We start from the raw sequence: 13,266 nt of genomic DNA, 5'->3' as shown, positions 1-13,266 counted from the left end.
CTATGAAGCACTTTTTCTTAATTCCTGTGAATAGTGTTCCTAATATTAATAAGGAATTCTAAACATATACAAAATGGAATATTATACAGTAGTCAGAAAAGATAAAGTCATGAAATTTTCCTATACAAGAATGTACGTGGAATCTATTATGCTTAGTGAAATAAGTCAGAGGGAGAAAGATAGACTCAAAATAGTCTCACCCATCTATGGGTTTTAAGAAAATAAAAGACATTATTGTACTAAGGCCCAGTAACAATAGAGTTAAGGGTGGGGAGAACAGACTCACAATTTGAAGCTCACACCTAGAGTGGTAAATGCTGTTAGGGAAATAACTACACTAACAACTAGCATGACAATGCTAAACAATGAGAGAAGTAGACTGTCTTGAATACAGGCAGGGGTGAAGGAGGGTGCATTGGTGATGGAAATGCTGCACTGGTAAAGGGGAGTATTCTGTTTATGACTGAAACCCAACTACAATCATGAATGTAATCATTATGCTTAAATAAAAAATTTATATATTTAAAAAATCAGTTAAGGTCAACTGAGCAGGAAACAATCTGGGAGAAATCTTCAATGAAAGAAAACTTATCTTGGTAAGAAGAGGTTATTCTGGGGAGTGGGACACATAAACACACACAAAAAAGAAGAGGTTATTCTTTAGCTCTGCTTTTCCATTGCTCATAATAAGAGCCATGGGACTGGAGAGATAGTATAGCAGGCAGGGCTCCTGCCTTGCTGGTAGCTGATTCAGGTTTATCCTGACATCCCATATGGTCCCTTGAGCACTGTCAGGAGTAATTCCTGAGTAACTTCTAAGTATTGTCAGATATAGCAAGAAAGAAAAGAGGGAAGGAAGGAAGGAAGGAAGGAAGGAAGGAAGGAAGGAAGGAAGGAAGGAAGGAAGGAAGGAAGGAAGGAAGGAAGGAAGGAAGGAAGGAGAAAATAAGGAAGGAAGGAATAAAGAAAGAAAGAAAAAGAAAGAGAAAGAAAGAAAAAGAAAGAAAAAAGAAAGAAAGAAAAAGAAAGAAAGAAAGAGAAAGAAAGAAAGGAGGAAGGAAGAGAGAATGATAGAAAGAGAAAGGAATAGAAAAAGAAAGAAGGAAAGAGAAAAAGAAAAAAAAGGAAGGAAGGAAGGAAGGAAGAAAGAAAGGAAGGAAGGAAGGAAGAAAGAAAGAAAGAAAGAAAGAAAGAAAGAAAGAAAGAAAGAAAGAAAGAAAGAAAGAAAGAAAGAAAGAAAGGAAGGAAGGAAGGAAGGAAGGAAGGGAGAAAGAAAGAAAGAAAGAAAGAAAGAAAGAAAGAAAGAAAGAAAGAAAGAAAGAAAGAAAGGAAGGAAGGAAGGAAGGAAGGAAGGAAGGAAGGAAGGAAGGAAGGAAGGGAGAAAGAAGAAAGAGAGAAAGAAAGGAGAAACAAAAAAAGCCAATTTTTGTTTTCTATTGAGACTCAGAAAAGACCAGAATTGTCTGAAATCTATTTTAACTTTCAACTAGTGATTATTTTCAATATCTTTTTCCCCAGTGCCTCAGCCTAAGAGATTGATATGCTACATGGATAGGACTGGAGAGTATCTTGCTGAGTAAAGTTAATCAGAAGAAGATAGATATAGAATGATCTTCCTCTTATGTGTTTTATAGATGACTATAATAAAGAAGCAACAAATACTCAAATGTCATGCCATGCATAAACCTCTCCACCAGGAAGCCCACCAGATGTATCCCTGGATTTCCCTGGTGTGGAAAACTGGAAAGAAAAAAAAACACCCGTGGGGTTCCTCAAAAGGCCCACTGTGGATGCTTCTTCCCCTGCATGGATAGTTGAGAAAGTCCCAAAGAAATAAATCCATGCTATGGTGTTACATTTCCTTTCATATTTGGCTATATCTCCCTTATAAAATCACAGGCCAAAATATGGCCTCAATCAAATTTTTTCAGAAATCCCAGCACCAAAGATTACTAAGAGAATCCCATTTCTGGATATTTAGCACAAAAATCAAAGACAATATCTTTTTTTTTCTTCAAATATGTCCTTACAGCCTCAGTTTCTGAGGGCGTAGCCAGAATGCAGATCCTGGGCTATTGACTCTCCCCAGAAAATGGGAACTACACTTTAGTGGATTTAGCTTTCTTTCACTTGACCTCTAAAATAATAGAGCTTATCCCAGTGCAGATTGTTTCTAGATTTTTTCTACTTCTTAATAATCTCTTATTTTGCATCTAAATTTAGTTGCTAGAGCTGCCTTAAATTATGACCTTATCCTTTGTAACTCAGAATTCTTACACAGCTTGATGTATTGGTTATAATTAAACTCTGTTTTGTAATTGTAAACATTCTTCTTAATACCTATGACTGGCTTTACACCTTATAAAACTCCCTGCTTAAGGATTAAACTTGTCACACTCCTGCCAGAGATGTGTTGACCCCACATACTTGTGTGTGTTTTCATTATTTCATATTTCATATTCCACCTGACCTCTCGTGATCACCCACTTTTTTCTCATGAAGAATATTTCCCCCACTAGAGTTGCTGAGACGAAAGATGCCTGCAGCACTCAAAGACAAAAGAAATAGAAAACTAGTCTTTAATACAAAGTATATCACTCACTGTAGGGGGTAAGGAGGGATAGAATCGGGAAAGGACAAAAAAGGAAAAAAAAACAAAAAGGAATTCTAAAAGAAAGAAGAGAACTGACTGTCTCTGGGATTCTGGAATCATCATATTGCCTAGAGGCAATACTTAGACTAACATGGTGTATCTACTACCTAAAAGAGTGTCTCAACACACAGCTCAGACATGTCTCCAGTTCATACAAGCTTTTGTTTGGACTCCATACTTCCTCTGTTAAGTGTAGAGCATCTTTCATCAATGCTGCAAGCTAAAAGATTATTTATAAGTGGATGATAGAATGAGAAAGACTTATGTCAAAGTTTGTATCTTAAAGTTTTACCTTGAAACTGTGGTACATATACACAATGGAATATTATGCAGCTGTCAGGAGAGATGAAGTCATGAAATTTTCCTGTTCATGGATGTACATGGAATCTAGCACACTGAGTGAAATAAGTGTGTGTGTGTGTGTGTGTGTGAGAGAGAGAGAGAGAGAGAGAGAGAGAGAGAGAGAGAGAAAGAGAGAGAGATATGCAGAATAGTCTCACTCATCTATGGGTTTTAAGAAAAATAAGTCATTTTTGCAATAATCCTCAGAGACAAAGAGAGGAGGGCTGGAACTTCCAGCTCACTTCATGAAGCTCACCACAAAAAGTGGTGAGTGCAGTTATAGAAATAACTACCCTGAGAACTACCATAATCATGTGAATGAATGAGGAAACTGGAAAGCCTGTCTAGAGTACAGGTGGGGGTGGGGTGGAATGGAGAAAGAATTTGAGACATTGGTGGTGGGAATGTTGCACTGGTGAAGGGGGGTGTCCTTTACATGACTGAAATCAATCATAATCCTATTTGTAATCAAGATGTTTAAATAAAGAAAAAAAGAAATAACTACATTGAGAAAAAATAGTTTTACCTTGAGACACATTGAAAAAATAGTTCTCAAGGCCAGGTTTATAAGGGTATAGCACTACACAGTTACTCAATGCTGCTAGGAAGTAAAACCCACCAATCTCGGTGCCGGGATTAGTCCTGGAGTACTCTTACATGTGTAACTCCAAAAAGAGAAACATTCTATTATTATAAAAACTACTGTTTGGTATGAAGAGTTCTAAAAAAAATTACAAAGAACTACCATGTGATCTAAGAATTTCTTTTTTAGCTTCTAATCCAAAATCACAAAATACTAATGTGTAAAGATATGTGCACATCTACTTAACTGCTATATCCTACAGCTACGATCTGGAAATAACCTAAATGCCCAATGATAGAAAAGTGCAAAACAAATTAGAATAATATTAATTTACTATATAAGATAAGAAATCCTTCTGCTACAACTTCAATGGGATGCTAAGGGTGATATGCTACCATATTTCACTGCATAATCAACAGGTTATGCCAAATATCCACCCCCCAAAGTGGGGTGTGACCATTATATAAAACTTATTGCATTGATATTACTTAAAATAATTTTTTTTTGGTTTTGGGCCACACCTGGTGACACTCAGAGGTTGTTCCTGGCTATGCGCTCAGAAATTGCTCCTGGCTTGGGGAACTATATGGGACACCAGGAAATCAAACCACAGTCCGTCCTAGGCTAGTGCAGGCAAGGCAGATGACTTACTGCTTGCACCACCACTCCGGCCTCTACTTAAAATAATTATTAAACTGCCTTTGGTGCAAGATTAGAATGCATGAAAACATGTTAAAATATATAGTCAAAATCATTTCTTCGTTTCTTCATTATTTCTTCATGACATTTAGTCAACATTGAAAGGAAAAATTCATCATCGGTTCAGAGACAGAGAATAGTGGCCAGGGAGCTTGCCTTACATGCTCCCAGCCTGATTTTCATCCCTTACAGCTCATATGGTCCCTTGATCCCTGAGCAATAGATAGAAAAAATACCAAATACCACTGGCAGTGAGTACCCCCCAAACAAGACAAAACAAAAATAAATAAATTTAACCTATAATTTATAATTGATTTTTGACTTATAAGATAAATATTATACCTGACAAAATTTCCTATAGTGTTGTGAAGTATAGTTGTACAAAATTTAATATTTTTATGTTTTCAATTGAAACACTGTTAATTACAAAATTAAGCATGATTCAATTTCAGGTGAATAATATTTCAATACCAGTCTCTTCACAAATGTCCACTTTTCTCCACCAATGTCCCCAGTTTGCCTCTCTGCCTCTCAGTCTGTCTTTATGGCAGGTATTTTTTTTCCCATCATGCACATTCATTTACAATACAGTTACCAAGTATAATATCATGTGTATCAATCACTATACCATATTTTAGCTCCCAGAGTTCCTCAAGAGTTACCACTTCCCTCTATTACTGTTGCAGTCCTTTCTCTTACTTGTCCCCTATACCCACTCCCAGTTACCCACTTCCTATTAACGATGAAATTGTTTGCTCTTTGTTTCTATTACCTTCAGGTGTTAATCTTCACCTACTTTGTTTTTTAAACTCAAACCCAGTATTTTATAATGTTCATTGAACCCAGTCAGGAATTATCTGGATAGAGCAAGGAGTAAACTCTGAAAAGCTCTGAGTGCGTGAAAAATAAAGGGTTTACCTCATCTTCCCACCACTGTGTATAATTTGCAGATAAATGTAACACATTTTAAAGTTTCTGTCTTTTGATGATTTTGATAATTAAATCATGACATATAATGATAATTAAACCATAACATATAACAATTATCTACATGTATAACAGTTTAAAGGATAAAGCTTAATTTTTCCTGGGATGTGAACTGACAATTACTGCTCATAATCTAGACATTGTACAAACAGTGAAAGTGACTTTTAGGGGGTTGTTTACACATATTGACAATATTCATGTCCTGAGAATTCTAGGGCTCAACTTGCAATGCTCAGGAAGAAAAATGTGCATCCATATGCAGCTAGCAAATACAATACTCCTATAATTACCTTTTATGTTACATGACAAATATACCATGTGATGGTTACATGATTGAAAATTATAATCTGATATTTTCAATAAAATGTGTACAATTGGGGCCAGAGATATTGCATGGAGGTAAGGTATTTGCCTTTCATGCAGAAGGACGATGGTTCAAATCCCAGCATCTCATATGGTCCCCTGAGCCTGCCAGGGGCGATTTCTGAGTTTAGAGCCAGGAGTAACCCCTGAGCGCTGCCAGGTGTGACCCAAAAACCAAAAAAATAAAAATGTGTACAATTATATATCTAAAATGTGTAACAATTATACAGTGAAAATATTAAATAAATTAAGTCAGAGGGAGAGGTATACATGTTTAAAGAGTTCACTCTTTTGAATAAAAAATTTCCAATGAAAGAAAATTTGGACTCTGACCTCAAGTTACCAAACTGGACTGTAGAGGAAGAATAGAGCAAATTAAAAAGAGCAAGAGCAGTGGTGAAAGACTTTTAGAACTTTGGTGTTGGTGATGGTGGTAAAAGTATTTACATTACTATAAACCACACTACCTCAATGATAATTAAATTAAAAATGAAATTCATTGACAATAATATTTTCATCTAATAAAAGATACCTTAATGGATACAGTATAGATCAATAGTGCATTCAAAAAAAAATTCAGTGGCAGCTTAGGGACATAAACAGAAGTACTCAGGGTTTACTCCTGTCTCTGTACTCAGGGATCCTAGCTGTTGGTGATAAAAAGAAAATATGTTATGCTGAGGAACTGAATCACAAGGCAAGCATTTTAACTTTGGAATTATCTCTTTGATTCCCATGACATATTTTAATAAAAATGTTCAAAATTTTCTTTAAATATATTTAGGTATATAAGAAACTATTGATTCACACTGTAAAGCAAAATCTCCAGTTGACACCTATTACCTCTCTATTGAATTGTTCTAACAACTTGGAAATAGTGGTCTAGAAAAAAAGCTGTCTGTTAACAGTAACCCTGAATCACATGTGGAAAATTATTTTCAATTCACAGGAACAAAATGAAAAAACAAATTTAAAAATAGTTTTGCAGTCATATCAATTATAACACTCAAATGGCAACAGATGCCTAATGGCTACCAAACTGTATAAATGTGAAATATTTCCTTCATGGCTGATAATTCCAAAGAAATAATTTTTTAGGTTTAGTACCAGCACTTGAATAAATTGTAAAGAAATATTTAGAAGGAAAATCCCACTCTCAAACTTTTTGTTGTTGCTATTTTTGGCTTTGTTTTCTGTTCCACCCCTTGTGGTATTTGACTTAATTCTGGTTCTACATTTAGAGATAACTCCTATAAAGTCTCAGGGGACCATATGTAGTACCAAGGATTAAACCTAGTTTGGTTATATTCTAGATATATGCCTTACCCAGTATTATCTCTTTAGCCTCTCAAAGGTTTCTTTTATGTTTTAAATTTTATTATAACTCATGCTATATTTTTAGTGTTGATGATTATGGTCTTATATAGTAATATTTTTATTCCCTTTTTCTAGGGGGTGGGAATGGACTTTGGGCCACAAAACAGGGCTTTCTTCTGGCTCTTCACTCAGGGATCACTAATGTCAGGGTTTCAGGAGACTATATAGGGTGTCAGAGATTAAATACAAGTCAGTACATAAAAGGCCAGTACATGAAAGTACCTTATTAGCTGTACTCTCTTCCATTCCCCGTGTATAAACATTGCTTTACTGATAAAATTTTACTTGGTAGAAGTTAGCAAAATCCTCACAGAGACATTAAGGTTTATAGTTTTCTCTACCCTCCTTTGAAAAATAGATCCCAGTGCAGGTCGCTAGTCCCTTGAGAGGAAGAACTGTCAGTCCCCTGTTAATTTCAATAATGATCTGAGTGGATGGAAGGCAGAAGTGATAATAGCAGTAGAGATTTAGCTGGGAAGATGATAATGCTTTCAGCTTGTTTGCTTTTAGTCAACGGAAACATCAACAAAGATAAGTGAGTCAAAGAATGGTAATTAAAAACTTACAGAACTGTCTCAGAGTTTGATCACGTGGTTGGGAAATAAGCATCTCCACTGAAGAAAAGTCATAAAATAGGGAGACAAATAGAAGCAGTAACAAGGTAGAAAATAGAATGATAAGGAGTTTACTGTTCTGATCTCTGCTATTCACTTAGGTCTCACATTATTTCTACATCTTACTTACTTCAGCCAGCAAAAATAAGGGTTCAATCACATCTCTTTCTACTTGTAATTCAAAATGAATCAGTTCCTGAGCCAATTTGTCCTCTGTCTCTCCACAGTGTTTTAGCATTTTCCTGTAACAGAAGAGAAAAAAATACTAAATAATATAGAAATAAAAGGCATAATCTGCATTATTTTTGGCTGGTTATAAATTTCATGAGATTATTAACACAGAGGTAGATTTCCATAGCATTGACTAACTTGCTCTACTAGCTTTCATTTCTGGAATCATCAGTTTTTATATGATGCTAAGTACCTACACTGTGCCTTGGGGAAAAGGGACTATGTGGAAACATAAGAACAATGTGGAGAGAATATATTTACAAAGTATGACTTCAGGCATAAAAAGAAACAGATCCTTCCATCTCTCCTGAGCACAATAAAGAAACTGGTTTAAACATATACTTGAGTTAGCTTCTTCAAACACCCACCCAAAACTCAATTTCAACAGGCTTTCCTAGAAAGCTCTTTCTCTTAAACCATGAAAACTTATATAATGAGATGAGTAGATACCCATTCATTGAAAAATAAAAAGAGAAAAATAATTCCAAATATTTTAATGACTAAATGAAGACTGGATATAATATGAAATGGGACATTATTTCTAGATGAGATATTATAATATTAAAATATTAATATATCCTGTTATACAGATACTTTACATAAAGTATGTTAACTGAAACTAACAAATGTCTTATAAGTCAAAAATTTATGAAAATTTCTATTTTAAAATATACTTTTCTAGTCCACAATTTTATTCTTTAATAAAATCATCTTGATAACATGTAGAATTAAAATATCTTTCTGTATATAACTGAATTTTGAGTATATTACCATTTATTTTGCTTTGGGGACTCTCCTGCCAATACTGGCAGAGACTCTTAGTGGTATCAAGGGACTATACAAATTAAGGATCAAATGCCATTAAACTATGTTTCAATAAATAATACCATTTATCAACCCTTTCCATTATCAATAAGCTTTGGATCTAAAATTTGACAACATCCCAGTGTTGCAGAACATATGCTTCTATAATCTTTCTTTAAATGTATATGAATTTTTGTGCAAAGATAAGTTTTACATACACACAGTGTTTCAAAATTATCAGAAAATTGTTTTCACTATCACCAATACAAGCAGGGTTCAAATTATTCTTCCTTCTTATAGAATATTTCAGTTTCTGTCAAAGTGGTAGGTAAGAAAAATACTCTTACTTTGGTTTTAATTAGCATTCCTTGGTTATTGGTCTGACTGGTTATTTCCTGGTCTTTCCTGCAGTGAATATTTATATAAAATTTAATTGAATGATTAATGTAGATTTCATGCCATTTTGTAGAAGGTCAGATGCAATAATTATATAATGTTTTTTACTTATAAACCAATTTTTGTACTAAAAATAACAGTGCAACAATTATGTAGTGGCACTGACTAAATGGCAAAATATGGTATGCTTTCACTGTATTTGCTTTAGGATCTATTTATTTAAACTTATTTGTAGTAATTATTCATATAGTAACATATGTCTGTCATGAATTAAAATTACTTTTCATATTTGATGCAAAAGTCAAATCTCATATTCTGGGTATATCTTTATATCTTATCAATGCTTTCTTGTGCTATTTACCTATTAATTTTAATGATAGTTTATAATAAAAATAATCTATTGACTCACAATCATGAAAAATAAAACCATAGATAGTTTTACAGGATATAGGATATCACACACTCTTTTGAGCATGAAAATCCTGAGAATTTTGAATGCACTGCTCAGTAATCTTTTTAAATCCTCTATAGTTTTTATTAAATCTCAAAACATTCCAAGTTCTGTTTCTTTATACAATCTCTCAGAGGTGTGAATAAGGACTGAATTTGAGTGATTCAATGGCTCCGGACACACATTAGTGATAGTAAACACTACTTATCAGCAAAGATAAACTGTTCCAGAGAATCCTGGTGCTGCTGGTTAGTGAGCCCTCTGAACATTTCCTAGTATGAAGGATATCAGCTCTTTGTTTACCATACTTCATCCAACTTGGGAGTCAATTTTCTGGAATATATACACTCAGTTCCCAATCAACTATATGCCTTGTAGACAGAAAGTATTGTTATCCTCCTCTTTTTCCTGCCTGTGTTAATATATGTTTTTAAATAAAATATGGGAGCCTAATCCTCTCCATGCGCATTTTGACTTGGGTGTCATCTTGACCAGCCACAGCTGCTGTCAAGAGCCACTCTACAAGAAGAGCTCACTGACAGCACATGGCAGAGGTTAGCTGAATCAGCCCAAGAAGGACAGAGACAAATATCTTCCATGCACATCTCAATGTGCAAATTTGACACATTACTGCTGCAACTAGTAACCACACCGCCCAGCAGAACCTACTCATAGTAGGTCAATAAAGGAGAATTGATTGTGCCAATAATAGATGGAGCAGAGCTGACTAATTGCTCCACTCTGCTTTGTGGCCAAGCACATCTTCTAGTCAATGAGTCCCAGTACAACACTTAGAAAACACTACATGGCAAGCCTGACAATGGGGAAATAACACTGTACTCCAGTAGGTGTAGAGAATGAAGATGGCAATTTTGATGACCTGAAAAGTGCTTATCACCAATTTAACTCTCAGATAAGGATTATATAGAAGCAATAGGAGGATCCTTATAGAACTCAAAGAAAGCATAGAATGAACTGAGAAACCACAAATAAGAATTAAGAGGATATTGGGGCCAGAGAGATAGCATGGAGGTAGGGCATTTGACTTGCATGCAGGACAGTGGTTCAAATCCTGGCATCCAATATGGTCCCCTAATTCTGCCAGGAGTGATTTCTGAGTGTAGAACAAGGAGTAACCCCTGAGCACTGCTGGGTGTGACCCAAAATAAAAAAAAAAACATTTAAGAGGATAAATAGGGCTAGAGCGATAGGTAAGGTATTTTGCTTGCACACAGTCAATCAAAATGGACCTGGGTTTGATTCCAGGCATCCTAAATGGTCCTCTGAGATTGCCAGGAGTGATTTCTGAGTACAGAGCCAGGAGGAGCTCCTGTGCACTGCTGGGTGTCACCCAAAACAAACGAACAGAAAGAAAGAGGATATATGATAGAAATAAGAAAACTCCAAACTGAAATAACAGGAATGGAAAGCTTGGTAGATGAAATGAAAATCTCACTCAAAGAGAGTAACAGTAACTGAGGACTGAATTAGTGAGCTGAAAGATGAGATGCATAACAACATCATCAACAGAAGAGATTGGAAAAGAGCCTTAAAAAGAAATGATCAGACAATGGAATAAATACTGAAAGAATGTAAACAGTCAAAATTAGAAGTATTTTATAAACTCAACAGAAACAAGATGAGTCATTGGAGTCCCAGAGACCCAGGTATATATCCCCATGAAGAATCAATAGTAAATAACATCTTGTAGAGAAACTCCCAGAACTAAATAGTGCATGCAACCAAATCCTGCATGCCCAAAGAGTATCAGCTAAAAGAGATCTGATGAAAAGTACTCAAGATACATCCTAAACACAATGACTAATCCTACAGATAGGGATCAAATACTGAATGAAACAAGATCAAAAAGGGAAATTACATTTAAAGGAACATCCTTAAGATTTACAGCAGAGCTATCACAAGAAACCATCGATGCTTGAGGCAATGGTGGGATATAGTGACTAACCTCAACAAAATGAATGCTTTGCAAAAATACTTTACCTAGCCAGACTCACATTTAGGTGTAAAGAAAGCATACATTGTTTCATGGATAAACAAGAGCTCCAAAACTTTACAGTCTCAAAACCAGGCTTTAAAGACAAAATGAAAGGTCTACTTTAAGTCTATATACACTTACAGACACACAAAGCTTCTATGTAATGATGACAATAAATCCCATGACAATTATCTCTCTCAATGTCAATGGATGAAATACACATGTTAAAAAACACAAAGTGACAACATGATCAAAAATTTGAATCCAACATTCTGTTGCCTACAAGAAACAAATCTGAATAGTCAGAACAAAGATAGATTCAAAATCAATGGTTGGAAGATACACAACTAAGCAAAAAAGCTGTAGTGCCATATTATTATTAGATGATACAAACTTTAGACTTTAAAAGGTTATAAGAGTCAAAGATGATCATTTTGTAATAATCAAGGGATACATACAATGGGAAGAAATCACACTTCTAAAAATATGCATTAATGAGGGACCAGCAAAATATTTAAAACAACTGTTGACAAATCTGAAAGAAGACATCAATAGCAACACAATAATAGTGGGAGAACTCAACACCATGCTGTCACATCATGATAGGTCAACCAGGCTAAAAGCTAAAAGGAATATACTAGCTTTTAAAAGAAAAATGAAAGAAATTACCCTAGTGTGGGATCTCCCAGTTAAAACAATTCAAGCAAGAAGACAATAAAATGACATATTTAATTACTGAATGAAAGAAACTTCTAACCAAGAGTTCACTACTCTATAAAACTCTCATTCATATGGGGAGGACTAAAAACATTCTCAGACAAAAAAGAATTCACACTACTTGTGCTAACCAAACTGACTCTAATTGAACTACTCAAAGCACAACAACCCTCTCTGTCAATTAATCTCCTAAAATGTCAACAAACTGAACTCCCCCAATAAGAGACACAGAATAGAGGGTTGAATAAGAAAACAAAAACCAGATAACTGCTGCATGCAAGAAACACACTTAAAATAACAGGATAGACACAGGCTTAGACCACCACTGGTGGTGGGAGTGACCCTGATTCATTGTTACTATGTACTTTAAATATTACTCGGAAAGATTTGCAATTCTCTTTCATCACAATAAAAATATTTTTAAAAATCTAGAAATTGAGCTTCCATATGTTCCAGCAATACCACTATTAGGGATATATCCTATTAACTCAAAAACACAATACAAAAATGTGCTCTGCATATCTATTTTCATTCATTGAAGCTCTGTTTACAATAGCCAGAATCTGGAAAGTGCTGAGATGCCTGATAAAAGATATGTAGCTAAAGAAATGGTAGTACATATACACAATGGGATACCATGCAGCTGTCAGGACAAATGAAGTCATGAAATTTTCTTGTACATGGATGAGCATGGAAAATATTATGCTGAGTAAAATGAGTCAGAGGGAAAAAGTTAGACACAGACTAATCACAGTCATCTGTGGGATTTAAATAAAATAATAATAAAAGACAGTATGGTAATAATATCCGGAGACAATAGAGATGAGGACTAAAAGGACGAGTCCATGATATGAAGCTTACCACAAAGATTGGTGAATACAGATAGAGAAATAACTACACAACCAACCATCATAGTAATGGTATTGAATGAGAGAAATAGAATGCTTGTCTCAAATACAGGCAGGGGTTCAGGGAAGAGAGATTTCGGGACACTGGTGGTGGGAATTTTTCATTGGTGAAGGGGGGGTGTACTTGTTATGGCTAAAACCCAAC

The 13,266-nt window shown here is 35.0% G+C and overlaps 1 protein-coding gene across 9 annotated transcripts in view; it reads right to left on the bottom strand.

The window, feature by feature from the left end:
- ARHGAP44 (Rho GTPase activating protein 44) overlaps nucleotides 1-13,266 on the bottom strand; it is a 242,618-nt gene that overhangs the window by 90,005 nt on the left and 139,347 nt on the right. For all 9 annotated transcript variants that reach the window (XM_049776835.1, XM_049776841.1, XM_049776834.1 and 6 more), the window contains one exon: nucleotides 7,749-7,860. In XM_049776835.1, coding sequence (XP_049632792.1) covers nucleotides 7,749-7,860 — 112 coding nt within the window. The remainder of the gene's footprint in view (nucleotides 1-7,748; nucleotides 7,861-13,266) is intronic.

The sequence above is a fragment of the Suncus etruscus genome, chromosome 7 (assembly GCF_024139225.1).
Source record: "Suncus etruscus isolate mSunEtr1 chromosome 7, mSunEtr1.pri.cur, whole genome shotgun sequence".
Lineage (NCBI taxonomy): Eukaryota > Metazoa > Chordata > Mammalia > Eulipotyphla > Soricidae > Suncus > Suncus etruscus.
Note: the sequence above shows the minus strand (reverse complement) of the source record. Positions and strands in the feature narration are given on the sequence as shown.